The sequence below is a fragment of the Pelobates fuscus genome, chromosome 5 (genome assembly GCF_036172605.1).
Source record: "Pelobates fuscus isolate aPelFus1 chromosome 5, aPelFus1.pri, whole genome shotgun sequence".
Taxonomy (NCBI): domain Eukaryota; kingdom Metazoa; phylum Chordata; class Amphibia; order Anura; family Pelobatidae; genus Pelobates; species Pelobates fuscus.
In genome coordinates, this window is record NC_086321.1 from 303,713,133 (window position 1) to 303,738,690 (window position 25,558).

The following is a 25,558-nucleotide window of genomic DNA, read 5'->3' on the forward strand; positions in this document are numbered from 1 at the left end:
ACACACACTGCATTCACTATATACACACACACACTACACAAACACACTGCATTCACTATATGCACACACACTACACAAACACACTGCATTCATTATATACACACACTACACAAACACACTGCATTCACTATATACACACACACACTACACAAACACACTGCATTCACTATATACACACACACACACTGCACAAACACTGCATTCACTATATACACACACACACTGCACAAACACTGCATTCACTATATACACACACACTGCACAAACACTGCATTCACTATATACACACACTACACAAACACACTGCATAAACACACACAGCTCCCCTGTATAAACAAACTGCATCCACTACATGTGGCATGTATATTTTGTGCATTTACCTTTGAAAATAGTTTATTTTTTTCAAAATGTTAAATGTACAGAATATCGGTAAGCTATCGGCCTGAAAGTTCACAGATTATCAGTATCTGTATCGGCTCTAAAGAAATCAATCGATTGATCCCAAATTTGTTCTTTTTTATGGTTCTGGATTTAACCCCTTAAGGACACATGACATGTGTGGCATGTCATGATTCCCTTTTATTCCAGAAGTTTGGTCCTTAAGGGGTTAAGGGTGCACTTCCCCTGACCTGTATTAGAGCAATTGGATCAACCAAATTTGGATGTAATTAGACTGTGTACAAATTGTCTAATTACATGGAAAGTTGGGCAATTTCACCAGATGACTGAATGACAGTCAAATGGAAATACAGATTCAGTTTAAATAACCAAACTTGCCTTTTATGAAGAGCAAAATGGATTACAGGTAGTTCAGTCATCAAACTGTATAAAAAAAAAAAAAAAAAAAAAAAAAAAAAAGAAAACACAGAATAGCTTTCTGTGAATACAACCCATAATATAGTATACTCATAGGCAGATTAGTCTTCTTTTTTTTTTTTTTTTTTTAAAAACACAATTGAGGAATGCACATCACAATCACAGATTTAACGTGTCATTTATGTAATTTTTAGTATTCACCACAAAGTATCACTATCCAAGTCAGTTTACAGCAGGGGTGCCCAACAAAAAGTAGTTGCTTTGTCATCCTAAAAAGACTCAAATCTTACAACATACAACATTTAAAGATCTACCTTTTGAGCACACCTTGTCTACAGGGTGACTAGGACAGATACACCAATGCCATTTCAAAAGACATGTCCTATATGCGGCTAAGCTATTTTTATATGAACTCTATGGCTTAATGTCTTCTCGGTACCACAGCTCTAACCAGAAAAAAAAAATACAAAATCTTTTTAAAAAAAAAAAAAAAAAACAAGCACATAGCCAGCACTTTTTAGGGTGTTTATTATTAAATACTTTCAAAATAAGAGGAAAAAAAATGCACACACACGCACACACCTCATACCAACCCACTCCCACCCAAAAGGAAAATAGAGTAAATACAGTGTGTGATCAAATCTAAAACAGCAGATAATCTTAAAGCAGCCCCCTCCACCTCATTACCAAAATAAAATAAAAAAATTCAGCTCCTTCCACCCTGCCACTTCAACTCTGCACTGCAGTCTGAACATGAGTAGGTATTAGGAAGGTGGTGGCAGAGCAGTACGCCAGCAGCAGAAATCTCAAAGCATTCTACTGCCATCTTGTGACACACGCTTGAACTGCAGAAATTGAGCAGCCTTTACAGCAGCTCGTGTAGCCTCACGGATGCTTCTTAACAGGACCTACCAAAGCAATCATGCTTCCCCTTTCTCTCCCCAATACTGCACACAATGGGTGACCTTAGGTGGATCATTTCTTGCTCAGGCCCAAGGAAATACGAAGTGGAAAAATAAATTGCGTCTGTTTTATTGACAAGGAGAGAGAAAGTGAAGGAGTTTGGGACTGGGGAGTTGCAGTCAGCGTCAAGATTCCTCATTCCCAGAATCATCTTGGTCTTCAAAACAGCTGTCCCCCTCCTCCTCCATTTCATCGTCTTCATAGTAGTCATCATAGAACAGGTCAGATCCCTCATCTGGAGCTGGAGCCTTTGTCTTTACACAGTATTCAGCTAGTGTGGTAGGGACTTTTACTCCATCATGTTCTGCATCAGCCTTCGTGGATAGGACTTGTTTTCTATAAAATGTAGCACATTACGTTAAGCACTTCCGCATTAAACAACAGATAGAAACAATAACATACCACCTAATTTTAACAGTAAGTTCATCGCCACCTGGAATGTGATTCCATAACTAGATTAGTTAGAAACTAGTGCGACGCGGAGCTGAAAATACCGAATATCGGGCGATAATATCGGCAAAACCGATAATCGGTGGATCCCTAGCCCCAAGTACACAATTCAAATTACGGCACCTACTGACTCCTACCACCATGGCCACTTCACATCACTCAAGTGGTCATGGTGGTTGGAGTAACCCTTTAATTCTTTTCGAAACTCAAAACACATTTGTAAAAGAGAGAACAAGGTATAAAATGTCAGTCTTACCACTACTAGCCAGGCCTTAAAAATAACTTTCCTCTGCAAGCTTCCAAAATTATCCTTAATAGGGACACTTAAGACACCTGAACAACTCAATCTCAATGAAGTGATCCAGGTGTACTGCCCCTGCCGTGTTAACCGTACAATGTAAAAAAAAAAAAACTTCTTGTTTCACCTGTAGTGGCTGTGCTCCTGACAGCCACTAGTGGTGCTTCCTTTGTGAGAACCATGTCAGACTCCGTTCTCAATCAAATGCTGCTCATAGACAGCACTTGATTCGTACAGCGCAGCAGTTTGCCATGCATGCACACTAGCCTCCCAATGCTTTCCAATAGGAATCTTGGTGATCTGGTGACCAGGCAACAGTTTGGAGATCGGTACAGCGAAAGGTAAATAAAGTTTTTTACTGCTCAGACAGTTAGCATGACACTATAGTGTCAGGAATACAGGTTTGTATTCCCAACACTAAAAAGTGTACTTTAAAGCTTTTTTTAAATGCAACAAATCTAAGATAACAGGCAGACTGGATAGGCCACACAGTTATTATGTTCTTCAATCAAGATTGATGTGGGCATATTGTTTATTGAGGGCTGTCTTAATCATGAGACTAATTGTTGGAATCGTAAGACATCCTAAATAATAGTAATAAAGACAATATTGTATATGCTGGTATATATTGGGGTGTTTGGAAGCTAATTATCATTCTAATTGGACACTTTGAAGAAAATCCCAGGAAGCAAAAACAGTGACCATTTTTACAGAACAATAATCTGAGAATATGACATTAAGGTGGGAGGAGGGCGGCAGGGAGTTATTACAGAAATTATATAGATCAGCCTTTCCATTTAAGTCACTGTCTAAAATGTCCTTGGTACTGACTAAGTTTTAAAGCCTTTACCACTACATGATGACACAGCAAGAATTATTAGTGTTAAAAGCATTTGAGACTATCAAGAAACCAGTCATGCTTCATGACAGAACACTGATAAAGCAATAGAAAGCACATTGACACATCAAGGGTGCATAAATTATTGTTGCACAATAATATTGCCATTTAATGTAATTTGTGTAGTGCATATATGAATTGACCATTTGAAAGCACATTGACACGCCAAGGGTGCATAAATTATTGTTGCACAATAGAATATTGCCATTTAATGTAATTTGTGTAGTGCATATATGAATTGACCATTTGAAAGCACATTGACACGCCAAGGGTGCATAAATTATTGTTGCACAATAGAATATTGCTATTTAATGTAATTTGTGTAGTCAGTGCATATATGAATTGACCATTTGGTAGAGATCAGATGACAGAAGGGGTAATGTAAAAGGAGTCAGATGGTTTACCATATGGGTTGATCCTTTGATTAATCAAAGGCTCTGCAAGGTGTGAGAAGTCACACATTTGCCATATGTCTATATTCTCTCTTATTATATTTAGACTAGGACAAGCACAATCTAATAAAGCCCAAACATGATGTGCGTAAGTTAACCATAGGGGAAGTGATTACTGTCTGCTATTTTGGGTCACAAGTAAGAAGTGTGACAAATCAATGGATGAGAAAAATTGTAAATTCATAGATGCAATTATTATTTCTGTGGCAAGTACATAAGAGATAGAACCAAATGTTTCCATTTTTATATTGATGTTCCTCTGGAACACAAGGGGGTGGTAACTTATAGTTACTATAGGTACGCCTTATCTCCACCTCTGGGCAAAGCTTGGTAATCCACAGGGTATATATCTAATTATACTAAGTGTGCATTGTACTTGCTTGGGTGCCAGAATCTAATTCTGAGTGAGTCACCATCTTCCTTACCAACGACACCCTGGGCATAAGTTTTACTTTGAAAACCTGAGTAAGTGATAAGGACTTCTGTTATTTTATCCCTTTTGGTTTTATCTGTTGTTGGTGTAAATCATTTGTTTATCATCTATTTTTTGTATGCACTGGGACTATTTTTTGCTCATAATAAATATTCCTTTATTAACTTCTGCCGTTGTCTGGTAAAGAATTACGTTACATGAAGAGACTAATTAGTGTTTTTCAATTAGATATTGTGCCAAGTTGTATTTGGTGGGTTTTTATTATCAAGTTACCTGGGGGACCAACGCACCCCATTTATAAATTGTTTTGGTGGTGGCAGCGTTAGAATATTTATATTATTATGCTTTAGTGTGGGTGGTGTTAAGGAGGATTGTATCATTATTTCCAGTCTAGTGCAGACAAATAGTGAACTTTAACCCTTTCACCACCACAACTACATCACGCACACTCTTGAAGTAGGGTGTGTTCGTGACACACATTGTATCAGAATAATTTTTTATTTATTTTTTTTAAATTCTGACATACAGTGTGAACAAAATTGCAAGGCAATAGAAAAGGGACCACTTCATCTGTTTCACCATTAATGGATGCACCAAACATGGACTATCTAGATCAGGCTTCCCCAAACTCCGACCCTCCAGATGTTGCTGAACTACAACTCCCATGATTATATGAATGAAATAGATAGGCTGAGAATCATGGGAGTTGTAGTTCAGCAACATCTGGAGGGCCGGAGTTTGGGGTAGCCTGATCTAGATGACATAATAGATTCATTCTAGCATCCAAGACAGATTAAAGGACATAATGCACCCTCTCCCCAAATAGAGATATGCCAAGGTGAGGTACACTATTTACCTAATAATGTCTGTGTACTCTCTGTCCCGCCCCTTGCTGTCCTTCCATTTTCGGTACATGACAGAAGCATCGACATTGGCTGGAGAGAAAGTGTTTGGCTCATTAAGGAGAGAGATGACGCTGAGAAGAATGGTTCTGTATAGGGGAATAAAAGATCACTTTAAATAAATATATTACTCAAGGAAACATGTTTTTTTCTATGTTTATGGATTAGCATAAAAAAAGGTAGAGGTACTCCTACTTTATCCAATACTATTAAGTCAGTAAAAATACAGAAGAGATCTTTCAGACAGAACCCATTTCATGCAAACAGCTTCCTTGCATTACACACAGGCTACTTAATGTATCGCACGTTGATATATACAGGACATTTAGCTTCCCTATCCCTCTGTAACGATCACCAACAGGGTTAAGACAAATAGTGATCAGACACTCCAATTATGCACTGATACATTTAACACAAGAAACCGATCATGTGAAGACAGTTGCCTTTCGTTGATGCTAAGCACCATCAGAACTTTACGTGACTGCAAACGTGATGGTCAATCAGTGTACCTAGCTCACAGACTGACTTAAAACCGGCTGCAAAAAGCCCAGTGTAAATCACGTCCAAGGATTGATTACATTTGTCCAAGAACATGCCTCTAGCGGCTGTCTTTACATTTGGTGTATTCGTGCACAGCACAAATATGCAGAACAAGTCTCCACAAAACAGCACTGGATTGGTGCTACACAGCGATTACTATGCACACAACATAGATCCCCAATGATTAGCTCATAAGAAGCAAAGGGGCTACCTAGAAGCGACTGTCCTGACGACACCTATGGGAAGTCAAAAAATTGATCATCTCAGCCAAGGTGGCAGAGCGTGGGCGGCCCAGACGCCTTTTTTTTTTTTTTTTTTTTTAACCAGGGCAGGGGGGGGGGGGCTGGCTACCTAAATGGCAAGTTAGACCTACAGTGTCAGGAATACATGTTTAATTTCATTTTATTAAGAAGTAAAAAAAAATATATATATATAGACCAAAGAGTTCCAGTAGACATAATCTACTTGGATTTTGTTAAAGGACCACTATAGGCACCCAGACCACGTCAGCTTAATGAAGTGGTCTGGGTGCCTGGTCCAGCTAGGTTTAACCCTTTTTTCTATAAACATAGCAGTTTCAGAGAAACTGCTATGTTTATAAATGGGTTAATCCAGCCTCTAGTGGCTGTCTCATTGAGCATTCAGCCAAAGAGGAGGCGGAGAGTTCCCTGCCCGGCGCTGGAGAAAGAGGTAAGTTTAAAGGGACACTATAGTCACCTGAACAACTTCAGCTTAATGAGGTTGTTCAGGTGAGTGCTACAGCTTCAGAGCCTTTTTCTTGTAAGCACTGTATTTTCTGAGAAAATGCAGTGTTTACATTGGAAGCTTGGAACACCTCTTGTTGCAGTCAGACGGCCTCCAGAGGGACTTCCGAGTTCAGAGGCCCTAAAAAGGCCTCACGTCTGACGTATTCATGCATGGGTGAATACTTCAGACGGGCTATCAGCACACAAAGCACTGTGAACGCGCTTTGTGTGCTGAGGCTGTCAGCACTGCTGTGGGCGTGGCTTCAGCTGACAGCTGAAGCCCGAACCCACACGGACGCTTTCTGGCCACAATAGTGGTTGAAGAGGGGGGAGGGGAAGAGACCTACTCTCCTTCCCCCCCCCCCCGGCCCCCACACCTGTGCGGCGGGTGGGGGCCCTAAAATTATCAATAAGGGGGGGACCTATTGTCCCCCCCGGCCCCCACCCCTAAGCGGTGGGTGGGGGCCCTAAATACAAAGGGGGGGGGGACCCTAGTTAACCCTCCCCCCCCCCCCCAAAAAAAAAATATCTCCCTACCTACCCCCCTCACCCTAAAAATAATAATAATTAATAATTAATTAAAAACCTGTAAAAAAAAAAAAAAAAAAAAAAAAAAAAGATAAAAACATCTTACCATTCGATGTTTTCTTTCTTCTAAAATCTTTTTTCAGCCCCAAAAAAGGGCAAATAAAAAGCCACAATAACCGACGCATATAATAAAAAAAAAACAAAAAAAAAAAACAATCCATCTTCACCCATGGAGGGCTCCGCGCAGACTGAGCTCCGCAGGGCGGGGGAAGGCTTATAAAGCCTTGCCCCGCCCTGCAATTAGGCTAAGAACACTGATTGGTGGGTTTAAGCCAATCAGAGTGCTTTTTGTCATTTTACAAACGTGGGAAAGTTCTTTGGAATTTCAAGCCATCCAATCACAGTGCTCTGTGTCATTTTACAAGCGTGGGAAAATTCCAAAGAACTTTCCCACGTTTGTAAAATGACAAAGAGCACTCTGATTGGCTTAAACCCACCAATCAGAGTGTTCTTAGCCTAATTGCAGGGCGGGGCAAGGCTTTATAAGCCTTCCCCCGCCCTGCGGAGCTCAGTCTGCGCGGAGCCCTCCATGGGTGAAGATGGATTTTTTTTTGCGCTCGGGTTTTTTTTTTTATATGCGTCGGTTATTATGGCTTTTTATTTTGCCTTTTTTGGGGCTGAAGAAAGAAGATTTTAGAAGAAAAAAAACAACAACTTACCATTCGATGTTTTCTCTTTTTTTTTTTTTTTTTACAGGTTTTTAGTTAAACGGTCCCCCCCTCATTATTTTTAGGGTGAGGGGGGTAGGTAGGGAGATATTTTTTTTTTGGGGGGGGGGGGAAGGGTTAACTAGGGTCCCCCCCCTTTGTATTTAGGGCCCCACCCACCGCTCAGGGGTGGGGGCCGGGGGAGACAATAGGTCCCCCCCCTTATTGTGAATTTTAGGGCCCCCACCCGCCGCACAGGGGTGGGGGCCAGGGGGGGGACAGTAGGTCCCCCCCTATTGTTAATTTTAGGGCCCCCACCCACCTCTCAGGGGTGGGGGCCGGGGGACAGTAGGTCCCCCCCCCTTATTGTTAGTTTTAGAAAGCGAGCTGAGCTGTCAGTCAGACAGCTCAGCTCGCGAACGCGCATTCCGCGCACATGCGCGGTAAAGCGCTGAATTTCTTCATAGGGCGGCTGTCAATGCCGCTCTATGAAGAACGCGATTGGTGCAGCGCAAAGCCGCGCATGCGCACCACATCGCGATGACGCTTCTCTCCGAGAAGCGTCCTATTGGGCCCCGCGATTTCGTCATTTTGACGAAAAAGGGGGCGCAGCATGGCTGGAAGCTCGGCGCTGGAACGGAGGCAAGTTTTTAATATAAAAACGCTCCGAAAATAATTTTTAATAAATGAAAGTCTTTCTTTCTGTCTTTCTTGCTTTTATATGTTGACTATAGAGTCCCTTTAACCCCTTACTCCCCCTAGATCCCGGCGGGAGGGGGGCCCTGAGGGTGGGGGCACCCTCAGGACACTATAGTGCCAGGAAAACGAGTGTTTTCCTGGCACTATAGTGGTCCTTTAAAGCATTTGATACACATCCACACAAAATGTTACTAGTAAAATTGAATTTAGTTGGTTTAGATACAGAATTGTGTTCTTGGATAGAACACTGGCTTAAAGATAGAGTGCAGAGAGTAGTTGTATATGGAAAATGTTGAAATGTAAGTGGAGTGTCTTAGGGTTCTGTCTTGGATTTACTTCTCTTATCGGTTTAAAAATTATGCTGAAGTGGACATTGAAAATAATTTGGCGGTGTTTGCAGGCATAACAAAACTATGTAAGAAAATACATTCTGAACATGATCGAACTTCTCTACAGAGGAATTTGGATAAATTGAGGCGTTGGGCAAGCAAATACCTGATGAGATTTAATACAGAGAAATGCAAAGTCATGCGGTTTGGAATAAGGAACCTACAAGTGACATACATTAAATGGGAACAATTAAACACAAAAACGAGGCATCAGTATGCAATGCTGGTCTGTGGTTGCAAAAGCTAGTTAGGTGCGTTCGTGTAAAAAAGCACCTTGAATATGCAAGGCAATTTAGGGTACCAGTTTTAACGTAGGATATTGAGGAAATAGAAAAAGTGCAATTGTTTTCTTTAGAAAAAAAGGAATCTCAGAGGGGATAAGATAGCACTATACAAATAAATACAGGGTCATTACAAGTCGCTGTGTGCTAACCTGTTCATTAGCAGGAATATACAACAATGCATTTTAGCTTACAGCAGAGGAATGGGTCATTTACAGTAATAACAATAAAGATGTGAAATTCTATGTCTAAAGAGGTTCTGTTATCAGATTCTATAGATACATATAAAAAAGGCTTGGATGCGGTTTTGCATTAACAGAATAGTCAAGATATAACTGATATGTATGTAAAAAATTTCTATTTTAGAGTCAAGAGGGAATTTTTTTGGCATCATTGGAAATGGCCACTATTGAGGTTTTTTTTGCCTTCTTTTGGACTAACAGCATAAATGAATGGACGGACTTTAGTCTTTTGTCAACCTAGACAACTACGTAACTCATGGCAGTCACTCAGACACCACTAGAGGAGTTTTCTAGGTCAGTGCTGCACAGCATCTCCACGCTGATTCAATGCATCTCTATGATGAGATGCTGAATGGTAAGGCACTGCGTTTTGCCATGCATGCGCTATAGCCTCCCAATTCTTTCCTATGGAAACGTCAAGACTGATCTAGCCATGGAAACAGGGCCAGCCACGGGGAGACTGGCAAGGGATAAAGAGTTAAACTAAAAACCTTTGAATTTTACAGAGAGGAGATCAGGGGACCTAATCAGTCACTCCAGCACTATAGTGTTAGAAATACTGTTCCTTGGGATGTGGCTTGCTGGCGGAGCCAATTGGTCGCCATAAAGCAGAGTTCCGTGATCGCAGGGTACAACCAGGCGAATATCTTGCCCAGCATGCAGCATCACCCTGCCACACAGCCCTCAATTGCTGTGGGACATCATACCTGCAGTCTCATGCCCTTCTTGTACAGCTCTGGCAAAAAAACAACGCTCCGCACGGTACCTAACCAGGCCGCAATATAAGGCACAGTTTTTTCTTACTTTGTTGGTTTGACTTCAAAATTTAGCCAAACAGACAAATATTAACCCACAGTGGCTTTAAGCCACATGCAGCTCTTACCGCCAATAAGATGCCCCAAGTCCCCAGATGCACTAAAAAGGCAGATAATCAACATATAGCCTTACCGCACATTCTGTGTAGGGTTCCACCTCTCTGATGGCAACTCTCCGCTCTGCGGATCATCTACTGGAGGGTGTAGGATAGAAATACACACATCGCCATTCTGTAAGAGCCAGCACAATAAACCTGTTTAGTTATGCTAATTTTCCATGCATTACTTTCCAATATTGACCAAACAGAGTGGCTTATTAAATACAAGCATGAAAGTTAATAATAAGTGTATTTGAGGTAAAAATGTAAATGTAAAAATTAAATATTTTTTTAAAAATGTATTCATTGCTCTTAAAGAAAATACTTATGTGATTATCAGTAGTTGTTCCAGTCAATTACTTACTGAAACCTTAAACATTGCCAAGAAAGATACAACATATCATGTACAGACAATAATGAGGACTATAAGAACCATTAATTAAAATCACACAATTTTTTTTGTTTAAGTAGTAAAGAACACCAAGTAGCTTCTGATAAAACACCCTTCCATCCCACAATGACCACAAAGACACATACTCGCATTTCTTTATGTCCTTGCAACTGCTGTGTGGAGTCCTACCAATCTCTGACATATCTACCCATTTCATTTCTCCCATTTGCTTTTGGGGTTGTGAGGAGGAGAATAAAATCTCTTAGCAACCTTAAAGGGACACTATAGTCACCTAAATTACTTTAGCTAAATAAAGCAGTTTTAGTGTATAGATCATTCCCCTGCAATTTCACTTCTCAATTCACTGTCATTTAGGAGTTAAATCACTTTGTTTCTGTTTATGCAGCCCTAGCCACACCTCCCCTGGCTATGATTGACAGAGCCTGCATGAAAAAAAAACTGGTTTCACTTTCAAACAGATGTAATTTACTTTAAATAATTGTATCTCAATCTCTAAATTGAACTTTAATCACATACAGGAGGCTCTTGCAGGGTCTATCAAGCTATTAACATAGCAGGGGATAAGAAAATCTTAATTAAACAGAACTTGCAATAAAGAAAGCCTAAATAGGGCTCTCTTTACAGGAAGTGTTTATGGAAGGCTGTGCAAGTCACATGCAGGGAGGTGTGACTAGAGTTCATAAACAAAGGGATTTAACTCCTAAATGGCAGAGGATTGAGCAGTGAGGCTGCAGGGGGATGTTCTACACACCAAAACTGCTTCATTAAGCTAAAGTTGTTCAGGTGACTATAGTGTCCCTTTAAGTTCGGAGATTTTTTTTTTTTTAGATAAATTGATGACAATCTTGAGCATAACACTTAGACAGGCCTCACACCTGTGGCCAAAAAAACGGATGTTCAGAATATGCAAGACGACCAGGCTATGCATTCCCAAACATTGGAAAGTAGCCGGTCTCTCACTCAGATTTTAAATAAAGTATTCTATATACAGACTACAGAAAATATAGGTTTGTTTCATGATGCAAACACCACACCATCCAGGAGAGGGGGTACTTCCCTTCTCTCTCTCCACATTTCATTGTTTGTCCCCTTTCTCTCCCTCTTTTTTTGTTTTACTTTATTTATTTATTTTAGTATGGTTATATGTATTTTGTGTTTGTGTTTTTTGTTTTTTTTTCTAGATAAACTTACACCTATATTACATAAAAATCACAATAAATTTCATAAACACATAAAATAGAGAAACAGTCTCTGAGAAATTTGTGAACCACTGTTGCAGTTGCATGGTAAATACTCAGGAGATGTGGTACTTGCTTTTATGTGGTGCTGAACAGTGAATAACCACTGGCCAAGTGCCTCCTAATTAAAAATCATATGGCACAGAGTCTAAAAGGGGTCATCACAGGACTAGGATGTGCAAAGGTGTGGCTCCTTCAGCAATGTAAATCTACCAGCTGCCTGATACTGTAAAGTATGGGTGTCCGACCTGCGGCCTGCATGCAGCCCCTGAACCGCTTGTAATGTGCCCTAGTTGTTGTCCGGGCAGCAAGGGGGCCCATTACTTACTGTGCTCATTCTGCACAGCTCCCTCGTGTGTCCTGCAGTGAGCAAACAGCTAAGATATGATATAGATATAGATATATCTAGTGTGTGTATGTGTATATACACACACATTTGCCAAACATAGTATTATATACAAAAAAGCTTATATGCCTGTTTGATTTAGTGCATGTTGTATAGCCTATATCACTAGTTATTGCCTTATAACATGGTCTTGTTTGATATACTTTGTTTATATAATAACGAGAATTGAGTTATCTAAGGTGTACATCTTTTGTATAAACAAACTTATAGGGACACTTATAAGCACCCAGACCACTTCAGCTTCATCTCATTGAAGTGGTCTGGGTGCAGTGTCCCTGTCCCCTTAAAGTAACACTAAAGTGTTAGTATACTAAATTGTATTCCTAAAAAGTGCTGCCGCGCAATCACAAAAGGGTTAAAAAACCCCACTATTTTCACTTACCGAATAGCAGCACATGGGCGCTGGATCGGGCAGGCTCCTCCACCTGCAACATCACAGATCCAGAAGAGGCAGTCTTAACACTGCAATGTAAACATTTAAGTTTCTCTAAAACTGCAATGCTTTACATCGCAGGTTTATTGCGGCACTGTCACCCCATATGAAATGAGTTTTTTTTATTAAAGATAGAATCTTTATGAAATACTCACATTGACTTTGCTGGAATTTCAGTTAAAGTAGTGACTACTTTATCTCTGCATTTCTCCTATGCCTAGAAACAGCTAGCGCCGTCTAGAAGAATCAATCCCCCTCAGCCGTCACCAGTGACGAATGCAGAAAATTGGATTTATGGATTAAGGATCCCACAGTACTGCGGGATCCTCTGTAGACCTTAATGCTGTGCTTTCACACATGCGCGAGAGTACAGCGGGAGACGTCGGCTCCTGGCACTTAAATACCAGGAGCTGAAGAGGACCCACGAGAGACAGGTAGAGGTAAATAGAACTCACCTTTGCAAATTCTGTGACAGTGCCACTTTAAGGAAACGGTGACAGTGCCACTTTAAGGAAACGGTGACAGTGCCACTTTAAGGAAACGGGACACTACACCCAGACCACTGCAATGAGATTAAGTGGTGTGGGTGTCCCTTTAACCCTGCAATGCAAAAAATTTAATTTTCAGAAGGATAGTTTATCATTTCTTATCTCCTACTCTGTTAATAGCTTGCTAGACTCTGCAGGAGCCATCTGGAGAGGTCTGTACAACTGGATGAGTACTCACAAAAACATAATATTCAGAAATATAATTTTTAATTAGAGGGGTAACAGCTTCTTGATCTAAAGAGATATCTGGCTGATATTCTAGGGTCAAGAATTAAAGGACGACTCTAGGCACCCAGACCACTTCAGCTTAATGAAGTGGTCTGGGTGCCAGGTCCCTCTAGGATTAACCCTTTTTTTTTTTTTAATAAACATAGCAGTTTCAGAGAAACTGCTATGTTTATACTGAGGGTTAAGCCAGCCTCCAAAACCTCTAGTGGCTGTCTCATTGACAGCCGCTAGAGGCGCTTGCGTGCTTCTCACTGTGAAAATCACAGTGAGAGCACGCAAGCGTCCATAGGAAAGCATTGTAAATGCTTTCCTATGCGACCGGCTGAATGCGAGCGCGGCTCCTGCCGCGCATGCGCATTCAGCCGATGACGTCGCAAGGAAGAAGGAGAGGAGGAGGAAAGCTCCCCGCTGGGCGCTGGAGAAAGAGGTAAGTTTAACCCCTTCCTCCCCCCAGAGCCCGGCGGGAGTGGGACCCTGAGGGTGGGGCACCCTCAGGGCACTATAGTGCCAGGAAAACGAGTATGTTTTCCTGGCACTAGAGTGGTCCTTTAACTTTTTCCTAGTTTGTTGCAAAATTGGAAGAGCTTCAAACTTTTGTTTTTTCCACCTATTAAATTTAAAAGCAAAAAAAAGATATGCGAAAAGCTGAACTTGTTAGACACAAGCCTATATAACAGGTATAACTGCATAGCTATTGCTCTGAGCCAGAAGCCTACAAAAGCTACTAGTATTTGCCGATTTGCCACATGAAACTTCAACAGAATCCAAGCATTAATATTTTTTAAATGCCAAACAAATATCCTTTAAGTAAGTTTTTCCAAGTGCAAATTATTTTAGTCCTTCTGAAGAAATGCAAATGCAGTTTTTGGAAAAATTTATATATATATATATATATATATTTTTTTTTTTTTTTTTAAACATTGATATATTTTTAAATATATTCCATAGGGAAGCATTAGAAGATTAGTGTACATACGTGACAAATTAAAGTGCTGCGGCAATTTGCATCACTATGGGGAGCATTTGGTGTCTTAAAGTAAAGTGTAGAGACATGAGCTCAAATCCTGCAGGTCCAGTAAGTCAGTCACTCTAGTAGCGGTCTGAGAGACAGCCACTAGAAGTGGATTTAGGCAACAGTGCAACTTTGTAAATGAATGTTCTGCTTTGCTTTTGTATTCAGATGTAACTTAATGTATATTCTTGCAGTACTGGATTTTATTTTGTTAATGTACCAATATGTTAGGAAATAGTACAAAAAACTTACAACAGCGGGTTTACACATCTCACATCACTTACCTCATAAATATTGGGATGCCACATTTTTGTAAGAAAGCGGAATGCGGGGGGTGAATATGGATAGTCTACAGGGAACTTCAGACGAGCCTGTAAAAATACAGAGATAAAGTTTAGAAGAGAGATCTTTTCAATTTCATTGCTGCAAGGCCTAGGAGTTACCCACTATTTATGATTTTATCAGTGTGTTGTAACGCAATCCCAAACTACATATTGAAAGCCATTTTGCAGCCATTGCGCCTAAACAAACTGAAAAGCTTTCAATAACATTGGGGGAGGGTAAATGGAACTATCCCCAGGCACTTCCAGCTCTCACCACAAAGAGCAGTCTTTGTTAGTACAAGCTGATTTTTACAGCTAGCATATTCAAAGGGAACATCTTACTTTTAAAGAGTTTATATTTTTAAAATTCACTAGGTTACTGTAAAATAATAAGTTGATCCCTTCTGCTTGACATAGCGTGTTTAGGAGTATTACCTTATTTACAAACAAAGTGGATTTGTGGTAGAACTACACAAAACTTAAGAGTCTGCATTTTTGTTTTCCATTTGATACACCAAAACATTATCAAAGGGTAAAAAAAAAAAAAAATAAAAAAAAAAATGCTACATGTGAGAGAGAGAGAGAGAGAGAGAGAGAGAGAGAGAGAGAGAGAGAGAGAGAGAGAGAGAGAGAGAGAGAGAGAGAGAGAGAGAGAGAGAGAGAGAGAGAGAGAGAGAGAGAGACACACACAAAAGCAGGATCCTCAACCTATTGTTCCTTTAACATTTTGTAACTGTTACATTTATTGTTAAATGTCCACCTTTTATAATATTGTAAAGTGCTGCGAAATAAGTTGGGGCTATACAAATGCCAATAATTATAATAACATGGATTTTGGAACAAAAAGAAACCTATACACAACCATAATGGAACGTATTTAGTGATTATGCCTGGTAAATGATCCCCTTTGTTTTCCTCCCTGCCTGCAGTGCCCATTGTTACAGCTTGCTGCCCCCTGTAAAAGCCATAGCCGAGCCGCCTATAACTATACCACCACCAGCTCGTGGACAACCCCCCCTTTTTTTTGTAATTGCCCCCACAATCTCACCTTAAAGTAGCCCCCCTCGTAGAAGGTATTGGGAGGGCCGAATATGGCAACCTCCCAGTTATACAGATCTCCATCGTCCACCAGGTTCACCCTAAAGCCCTCCACCGGTTCCTCCTGTAGGCCCTTGAGTTCTAGCAGCAGGGCTTTCTGTGAGCTGGGTACCGGCATGATGGGCCGAGCCATAGCTGCTCCTCTCTGACCCCCCCGGGGGCCCGCGGCCTGTTCGGAGAGATGGAAGTCTGCCTGCGGGATAGGCTGATTCACAGTGCTGGGGAAGCCTCTAGCCGGCTGGAAAGTCACGACATATCGCTGGGGAGGACAGAAAGAAATAGCCGCTTTCCTAACAATACGCCGGACAGAGGAAGATAGCGCCGAGGACAGGAAGAGGTAACTCCAGAGTCTAGAGGGAGGAGCGGACTACAACTCCCATAAACCCAGGTGGGACAACAAGTATGGCGTCACTGAGGGGGAGGAGACGCGGTGCAGATGGGTTTTGGATGAGGAGTTGTGATGTAGGTTAAAACATTGGCTGAAATATTGGGATAGGTTAAAGGGTCACAATAGTCATCAAAACCACTACAGTTTAGTGTAGTGGTTCTGGTGTCTTTATCCTCTGTTCGCAAACTTTTTAATGTAAACACTGACTTTCCAGAGAAAAGGCAGTGTTTACATTACTACTTAGTAACCTCTCTAGTGACAGTCACTCAGACTCAGTTCACACTGTGTATAGAAACATAGAATGTGACGGCAGATAAGAACCATTCAGCCCATCTAGTCTGCCCAATTTTCTAAATTCTTTCATTATTCCCTGGCCTTATCTTATAGTTAGGATAGCCTTATGCCTATCCCACGCATGCTTAAACTCCTTTACTGTGTTAACCTCTACCACTTCAGCTGGAAGGCTATTCCATGCATCCACTACCCTCTCACTAAAGTAATACTTCCTGAAATTATTTTTAAACCTTTGCCGCTCTAATTTAAGACTTATGTATGGAGGCGCTGAATGTTCCCCGTGGAAATGCATTGATTCTATGAGAAGGGGCTGATTTGCGGAGCGTGACATTTTTCAACACATGCGCAATCGCCTCCTAATGCTCTCCTATGGGAAAGCCTTGGATTAGCTGAAATCATCAAGATAGTTTATCTCATGCATGGAGGTGAGGACAGCCACCACAGGAAATAAGGTGAATAAATTCACCATTTCAGGGCGATCGAAGTGGGGACAGCGACCTAAACAGCCACACCAGCATTATAGTGTCAGGAATACATATTTGTATTTCTGACACTATAGCGCTCCTTTAAGAATAAATGGCTATACTTTGTTGCTAGATGTAAGGTTTACTTACAGCAATGGTCCGAACATATATTTCTGTATTCATTTACCCAGCCTGCAGTCCCTAAACCAGGGTTAACCCCTTAAGAACACACGACATGTATGACATGTCATGATTCCCTTTTATTCCAGAAGTTTGGTCCTTAAGGAGTTAAGTGGAGCAGTGGCACTGCATATTGTAGAGAGGGCCCTGGTGCCAGAATTGTTTTTTGGGTCCTTCTCTAACGCAAGTGTGGCCAAAAGGTAGATCTTTTTGGGTGTAGTGTTGGCAGGCCCGGACTGGCCATCGGGCAAACCGGGAAAATGCCCGGTGGGCCGCGATGGCCACGGGCCGAGGCCGGGGGGATCCAGCCGGTCTATGCAGGCTGTGTTGCATGTAGGGCCGGTGGGGAGATCAAAGATCTCCCTCACCGGCCCCATGCTCTCAAATGCGGCCGCCGGCGGGGAGAGAGAGAGGGAGGGAGCCAGCCTGGAGAGGCGGACCCAGCGGAGCTCTAACTTGCAGCAACCGGCCGGGTCTTGCGAGAGTGAACTCTAGCCCTACAGGCTAGAGTTCACTTACAACGAGGACCACCAGGGATGGATGTCAGCGCCCCCCTCCCCCCCCCCCTTCCATGTTACAGGTAAGAAGGGAAGGGGGGGGATATAATCTATTAATTTTTATAATTAAAAAAAAAAACAACAACTCAATATTGGCATTTACCTGCCTCCCTCAATACACAATCCTTGCAAACATACTCACACAGCACCCTAACATACTCACACAGCACCCTAACACTCACATAGCACCCTAACATACTCACCCAGCACCCTAACATACTCACCCAGCACCCTAACGTACTCACCAGCACCCTAACGTACTCACCCAGCACCCTAACGTACTCACCCTAGCTCAAACAGCACCCTAGCTCAAACAGAACCCTAACACTCACACAGCACCCTCACTCACATAGCACCCTAACACACACAGAACCCTCACACAGCACCCTAACACACACACATCACCTTCGCACAGCACCCTAATACATAGCACCCACACACACATACTGCACCCTCCCACACACACAGCACCTTCCCACACACACTATACTCCTCACAAATGAACACTACACCCCTCACACACACAGCAGCCCCCAAACACGCTGCACCACTGTCAGGGTACCTGAAGTCTCTACCTCCGAGAGAGGTAGAGACTTAGACGTTCATCCGTCCGGACGCCATGTTTCCTCTGTTCCTCGCGGTCGACCCGGTCACACAAACGCCGGCCGCGAGGGAGTCTCTTCCTTTTGTAGCATGGTGCCCGGAGGCCGACGTCATCACGCCAATCCGGAACGACCTGTCACTCAGTCCGAGACAGACTAATCAGGTTTCGTCGGAGGCGTGTCTATCCTCTCTAGCCAGGGTATTTAAACATACTTCGCCCTGTTGCTCATTGCCCTGTCGTGGTTCTAGCCTGTCTAGTCACACAGTGCTCTGGTGTTTCTCAGTTATCCTTTTGGTTTCGACCCGGCTTGTTTCCTTACTCTGTTTACCTCCGTTATCCTTGACCCGGCTTGTTCCTCGCTTACCTGTCTTCTCGTTCCCTCGACCTCGGCTTGTCTCTGACCATTCTCTATACTCTCTGTACGTTAGCCCGGCCATTCTAAGGACCGGTATACGTACCCTGTACCTGTTTGTACTTTGCGTGTTGGATCCCTGTCCCGATCCTGACATTACGACAGGGCCAATGGATCCTGCAGGTACAAACAGTCAGGTTGGTTCCTCTGATTCCAGGTTTGACGCCATGGAACACAGAATGGACCAAATGGCCTTAGCACTACAGGCATTGTTGTCTCGTGCTAATAATCCTCCAGAGGAGACGCGTCCTACTTCTATTTCCTCTGTAGGTTCAGGTCTAGAGGTAGCTACTGTAGGTGCCTCTTCCCGTGTTACTCCACCTGTACGTTATGGTGGGTCACCTGAGAAGTGTCGTGGTTTTTTAAACCAGATCAGCATTCACTTTGAATTGCAACCTCGCTCCTATCCTACCGATAGGGCAAAGGTTGGGTTTATTATCACCTTACTCATTGAGAAAGCTCTAAGATGGGCTAACCCATTATGGGAGAACGATAACCCGTTGGTATACAATTATACTGCTTTTGTAGCTGCTTTTAGAAGAACTTTTGACCCCCCTGGTAGAAAGGTCAATGCAGCCAGATTACTGTTGCGCCTGAGACAGGAGAACCGAACATTAGTGGATTATGCACTAGAGTTCAGGTCTCTGGCGTCAGAAGTTAAGTGGAATGAACAGGCTTATATGGATGTATTCTTGAACGGGTTATCAGATGTTATCCTTGACGAAATTGCTACTAGGGAGCTACCAGAGAATTTAGAGGACTTAATTTCGTTCATTTCTCGTATTGATGAACGTATAAGAGAAAGACAGAACACTCGAGAGAGGAACCTAAGACCTGCCTTTAAATTAGCACCCGCATTTCTAAGTCCTGAGTCCAATACCTCACTAATTCCTGAACCTATGCAGATAGGCAATACTCATCTCTCAGAAGAGGAGAGACTGTACAGGAGAAGGGAGGGATTGTGTATGTATTGTGGAGTCAGAGGTCATTTACGCCTGAATTGTCCTGTTCGCTCGGGAAACGCCCGCACCTAAGTTTCTCTAGAGGACAGGCCTTGGGTGTTTCTATTTTGTCCTCTACGCATAATTACAAAAATCACAGGCTTTTACTACCAGTTTCTTTAACATGGAAGAGGGAAGTACTTAAGACCGTGGCATTGATAGATTCCGGCGCTGCTGAGAATTTTATCGATCAAGCCTTTGCCACTAAGCACACTATTCCTTCCCAGTTAAGAGAGACCCCCTTGGCCGTTGAGGCCATTGATGGTAGACCACTACTCGAGCCTGTTATTACTCGTGAGACTATATCCATGAGCCTGTCTGTTGGTATCTTACACGAGGAGAGTATATCTCTTATGCTTATTTCGTCCCCTTCCGTTCCCATAGTCCTGGGGTATCCATGGTTAAAGAGACATAACCCTACTATCGATTGGGAGTTAGGGGAGATACTCTCGTGGGGTCAGGGTTGTCAGGAGAGGTGTTTACAGAAGGTATCCCCTTTGGCTGTAATTTACACACCTGACACTACTACCCAGCCTAAAGAGAGACAGATACCTCCTTTGTACATGGACTTAAAGGCAGTATTCGATAAAAAGAACGCTGATACTCTACCTCCACACAGGTCCTTTGATTGTAAAATTAACCTATTACCTGGTACCATGCCTCCTAGGGGCAATGTATACCCTCTATCCACTAAAGAGAATGCTGTTTTAGAGGAGTATATTCAGGAGAATTTAGACAAGGGATTTATCAGGAGATCCTCATCTCCTGCCGGGGCTGGGTTCTTTTTTGTTAAGAAGAAGGATGGGTCACTCAGACCTTGTATCGATTATCGAGGGTTGAATAAAATAACCATCAGGAATGCCTATCCTATCCCCTTGATTACAGAACTCTTTGATCGGTTAAAGGGCTCTAAGATTTTCACCAAGTTGGACCTCAGAGGGGCGTACAACTTGGTGAGAATTCAGCAAGGCCATGAGTGGAAGACAGCGTTTAATACCCGCTATGGTCATTATGAGTATACGGTCATGCCTTTTGGTCTCTGTAACGCACCTGCAGTTTTCCAAGATTTGATTAACGAAGTTCTTAGGGAATTTCAACATGATTGTGTTATTGTCTACCTGGATGACATACTCATACACTCTAAAGAGATTGAGACCCACCATCGACAAGTCAGACAGGTATTACACAAACTTTTACAACATGGTTTGTACTGTAAACTTGAGAAATGCAGTTTTGACCAGACCCAGATAGACTTTCTTGGATACGTGATTTCTGGGGAGGGCTTTAAGATGGATCCTGACAAACTCCAGTCTATTTTAGATTGGCCATTGCCTCAGGGACTCAAAGCCATTCAGAGATTTATTGGCTTCTCTAATTATTATAGACGCTTCATTAAGGGCTACTCGTCTATTATTGCGCCCATCACCAATATGACCAAACAAGGGGCGGATACTAAGACATGGTCTACTGATGCTCTAGCTGCTTTCAAGAGTCTCAAAGAACTTTTTGCTTCTGCTCCAATACTAGTCCATCCGGATACGACCTTACCGTTCCTACTCGAGGTCGATGCCTCTGAGACAGGGGTAGGGGCGGTTCTGTCACAAAGATTGGGGGTAGATAAACCATTGCACCCATGTGGTTTTTTTTCTAAGAAACTTTCGGGCCCTGAGAGCAGATATGACATCGGCGACAGAGAACTCTTAGCAGTCATTAAAGCCTTAAAGGAATGGAGACATTTATTAGAGGGAACCTTACACCCTATTACTATCCTGACGGACCACAAGAACTTGTCCTACATTGGGGAGGCTAAGCGCCTGTCCTCTAGGCAGGCTCGTTGGTCCTTATTCCTGACTCACTTCAACTATGTGCTGACTTATAGACCTGGTTCAAAAAATTCTAAAGCCGATGCCTTATCTCGCCAGTATGAACCTTCTACTGTACCTGAGCCGGTCCTTTCCTCTATAGTTCCGAAATGCAATATTGTTGCTAATACGAATCTCAGGATTCATTCTCCGTTACTGGCCGAGATCGTTAAGCTACAACATTTAGCACCTAGACAGACTCCTGTGGGTCGACATTTCGTTCCTCCTGCTCTTCAACTGGAACTGTTGCAGTGTTTCCATAACAGCAAGATGGCGGGACATCCTGGTATTCGCAAGACTTTTGCGTTGATCTCTAAGGATTTCTGGTGGCCTGCTTTACGTAGGGATACTAAAGATTTCATCGCTGCATGTGAGGTTTGTACTAAGACCAAACAACCTCATACGCTTCCTTGTGGATTCCTGCACCCCTTAGAAGTTCCAGAGAAGCCGTGGTCCTGCTTGGCCATGGACTTTATTGTCGATCTACCTATCTCTAAAAAACAGACTGTTATCCTCACCGTGGTTGACAGATTCACTAAGATGGCACACTTCATTCCTCTGCCTAAACTTCCATCTTCTCCCGAATTGGCCGAGATATTCGCTAGGGAGATTTTTCGCCTACATGGGATACCCTCTCAAATTGTGTCTGACAGAGGTTCCCAATTTATTTCCCGTTTTTGGAGGTCCTTCTGTTCGCAACTTGGTATCAAATTGAACTTTTCTTCTGCCTATCACCCTCAGTCTAATGGAGCTGCTGAACGTACCAACCAGAAAATTGAACAATATTTGCGATGTTTTGTTTCCGAACACCAGGATGATTGGGTCGGTTTGATTCCTTGGGCAGAGTTTGCACACAACAATCTCGTTTGCGATTCTACTCATTCAAGCCCCTTCTTCATGAATTATGGCTTTCACCCGTCTATTCTTCCTTCGGCCTCTCCTTCCCAGGGGGTGCCGTCGGTTGATGTTCATGTTGCTAATTTGAGGAAGTTGTGGGATCAAACTCGGCAAATCCTTACGCACAATTCTATGCTGGTTAAGAAACATGCTGATAAACGTAGAAGGGCGGCTCCGCTCTTTGTTCCGGGTGATAGGGTATGGTTGAGCACGAGGAACATCCGTTTAAAGGTGCCCTCCATGAAGTTCGCTCCCCGTTATATTGGACCTTACAGGGTGTTGTCTCGTATCAATCCAGTTGCGTATCGTCTAGCTCTTCCTGATACCTTACGCATCCCTAACTCGTTTCATGTGTCGTTGCTGAAACCTCTTATTTGTAACAGGTTCTCCTCCACAACAGCCCCTCCTTGTCCTGTTCAGGTGGAGGGTCAGGAGGAGTATGAGGTTAACTCTATTATTGATTCTCGTATCTCCCGGGGGAGAGTACAATATCTGGTCGATTGGAAGGGATACGGTCCTGAGGAGAGGAGTTGGGTACCTCAGGAGGATGTTCATGCTCCTCGTCTCCGCAGGGCGTATCACTCTCGCTTTCCATCTCGTCCCGGTTCTTTCCGCCCGGTGGGCGTATCTGAGGGGGGGGGTACTGTCAGGGTACCTGAAGTCTCTACCTCCGAGAGAGGTAGAGACTTAGACGTTCATCCGTCCGGACGCCATGTTTCCTCTGTTCCTCGCGGTCGACCCGGTCACACAAACGCCGGCCGCGAGGGAGTCTCTTCCTTTTGTAGCATGGTGCCCGGAGGCCGACGTCATCACGCCAATCCGGAACGACCTGTCACTCAGTCCGAGACAGACTAATCAGGTTTCGTCGGAGGCGTGTCTATCCTCTCTAGCCAGGGTATTTAAACATACTTCGCCCTGTTGCTCATTGCCCTGTCGTGGTTCTAGCCTGTCTAGTCACACAGTGCTCTGGTGTTTCTCAGTTATCCTTTTGGTTTCGACCCGGCTTGTTTCCTTACTCTGTTTACCTCCGTTATCCTTGACCCGGCTTGTTCCTCGCTTACCTGTCTTCTCGTTCCCTCGACCTCGGCTTGTCTCTGACCATTCTCTATACTCTCTGTACGTTAGCCCGGCCATTCTAAGGACCGGTATACGTACCCTGTACCTGTTTGTACTTTGCGTGTTGGATCCCTGTCCCGATCCTGACAACCACTCACACACACTCACTAGATCTCCTATACGCACTCCTTCACACACACTAGATCCCCTACACACAGACGCTGCACCACCTACACACAAACTACATTTCTGACATACACACTCTGGATACCCTATGCACATACTAGATTCCATTTAAGCAAACACATAGTGTCTCCATAAATGGGATACCGTGAGTATCCCAATTATGGAAACCCCTGAGACAAGTTTCAAGCAAACACAACGCAAGCATGTTATTAAATTTGCTTGCGCTGTGCAGAACAAATACAGGGCCCTTTTCTCATGCCCTGGAAGAGCATTGAACCAACATGCTCACTTTGAGATGGGGCGTGCTTGTCATTGGGGATGACAAAACACACCCTATCTGGCCCCGCCCCCTTTTCAGTGGGCCGCTGTGAATAAAAAATGCCCGGGCCGAATTTTTTCCCCAGTCCGGCCCTGAGTGTTGGTATTTGAATGAATAGGTGTTTGAGCATACTTTTTGCATTTTAAAAAGGGTGTGTTTCTATGTAATGTTTGCATTTGACAGGGGGAGGGGGGATTTTATGTAATGCTGCCTATCTGTCTATATTTCTAAGGCATTCATCAATAGGAGGCAGACAGATTATCATTTCCCCAAGTTCTCTGGGAGGTCCCTAGCGGCTACTTCAAATATTACATCAGACAGTACATTCAGAAATTTGTCTATAAATGCTTGATTGTTCCAACCTATTTCTGTAGCTAGGGTATGGAATTCCAAAGCGTACTCAAGTAAGGATCTGTTTCCCTGCTTTAAAGGACCACTATAGGTTTCAGAGAAACTGCTATATTTATAATAGGATTAATCCAGCCTCTAGTGGCTGTCTCATTGATTTTAACAGTGAGAAGACGCCAGCGTCCATAGGAAAGCATTGTGAATGCTTTCCTATTGACTGGCTGAATGCGCGCGCGGCTCATGCGCATTCAGCCGAGGAGGAGGAGAGTCCCCTGTCCGGCGCTGGAGAAAGAGGTAAGTTTAACCCCTTCCACCCCCTAGAGCCCGGCGGGGTACCCTCAGGGCACAGGAAAACGAGTGTTTTCCTGGCACTATAGTGGTCCTTTAAGCACCAATATAAACAACTGAATGGATGGAAAACACCATACATGTAAATAATAGTGTGTGTTTTGTTTTAACCTTGCAATATGACTTATTGCCATTCGTCTACTAACTTGACTAAGAGGGACTAATTGCAGTGAATACGATAGGTTGGTAGAAAATGGATCTTAAAGGATCACTATAGTGTCAGGAAAACAAACTCGTTTTCCTGACACTATACAACCTTTAGGTCCCCCCAACCCTCAGGGCCCCCCCTCCCTTGGCGCTGAAGGGGTTAAAACCCCTTCAGTTACTTACTTTAATCCAGTGCCGGGCTCCCTCGGCACTGGTGACCTCTCCTCCCACTCCGATGTCGGCTCACGAGTGGAGCGGAATGCGCATGCGCGGCAAAAGCCGCACGCGCATTCAAACAATTTCTCAATGCTTTCCTATGGACATTCTGCACGCTGAATGCAATTTTCACATCCAGCGTCGCAGAAGCACCTCTAGCAGCTGTCATGAAGACAGCCACTAGAGGCTGGATTAACCCTGCAATGTAAACAGCAGTTTCTCTGAAACTGCTATGTTTACATCTGAAGGGTTAAAACCTGGGCGACCTGGCAGGTTTAATGTGACTGGCTTGGAGAATGTGGATTCTTAAATATAATGTTGAAG

At 43.1% G+C, this 25,558-nt stretch overlaps 1 protein-coding gene across 1 annotated transcript; it reads right to left on the minus strand.

The window, feature by feature from the left end:
* Positions 1-1,327: 1,327 nt before the first annotated feature.
* CDC34 (cell division cycle 34, ubiqiutin conjugating enzyme) lies at positions 1,328-16,330 on the minus strand. Its single transcript, XM_063457337.1, has 5 exons — positions 15,906-16,330; positions 14,819-14,905; positions 10,293-10,390; positions 5,167-5,301; positions 1,328-2,115 (listed from the first exon to the last, which is right to left on the minus strand). Exons 1-5 carry the CDS (start codon positions 16,086-16,088, stop codon positions 1,905-1,907), a joined length of 714 nt encoding a protein of 237 aa, XP_063313407.1. The 5' UTR covers positions 16,089-16,330; the 3' UTR covers positions 1,328-1,904.
* Positions 16,331-25,558: the final 9,228 nt, after the last annotated feature.

Excerpts from the sequence above, each read along its gene's own strand:
- CDC34 (XM_063457337.1), bottom strand. The coding sequence starts at position 16,088 with ATGGCTCGGCCCATCATGCCGGTACCCAGCTCACAGAAAGCCCTGCTG. Across the intron at positions 10,391-14,818 it reads GGCATCCCAATATTTATGAG|AATGGCGATGTGTGTATTTC; the intron begins GTAAGTGATGTG and ends TGGCTCTTACAG. Across the intron at positions 5,302-10,292 it reads AACCCTACACAGAATGTGCG|AACCATTCTTCTCAGCGTCA; the intron begins GTAAGGCTATAT and ends TCCCCTATACAG.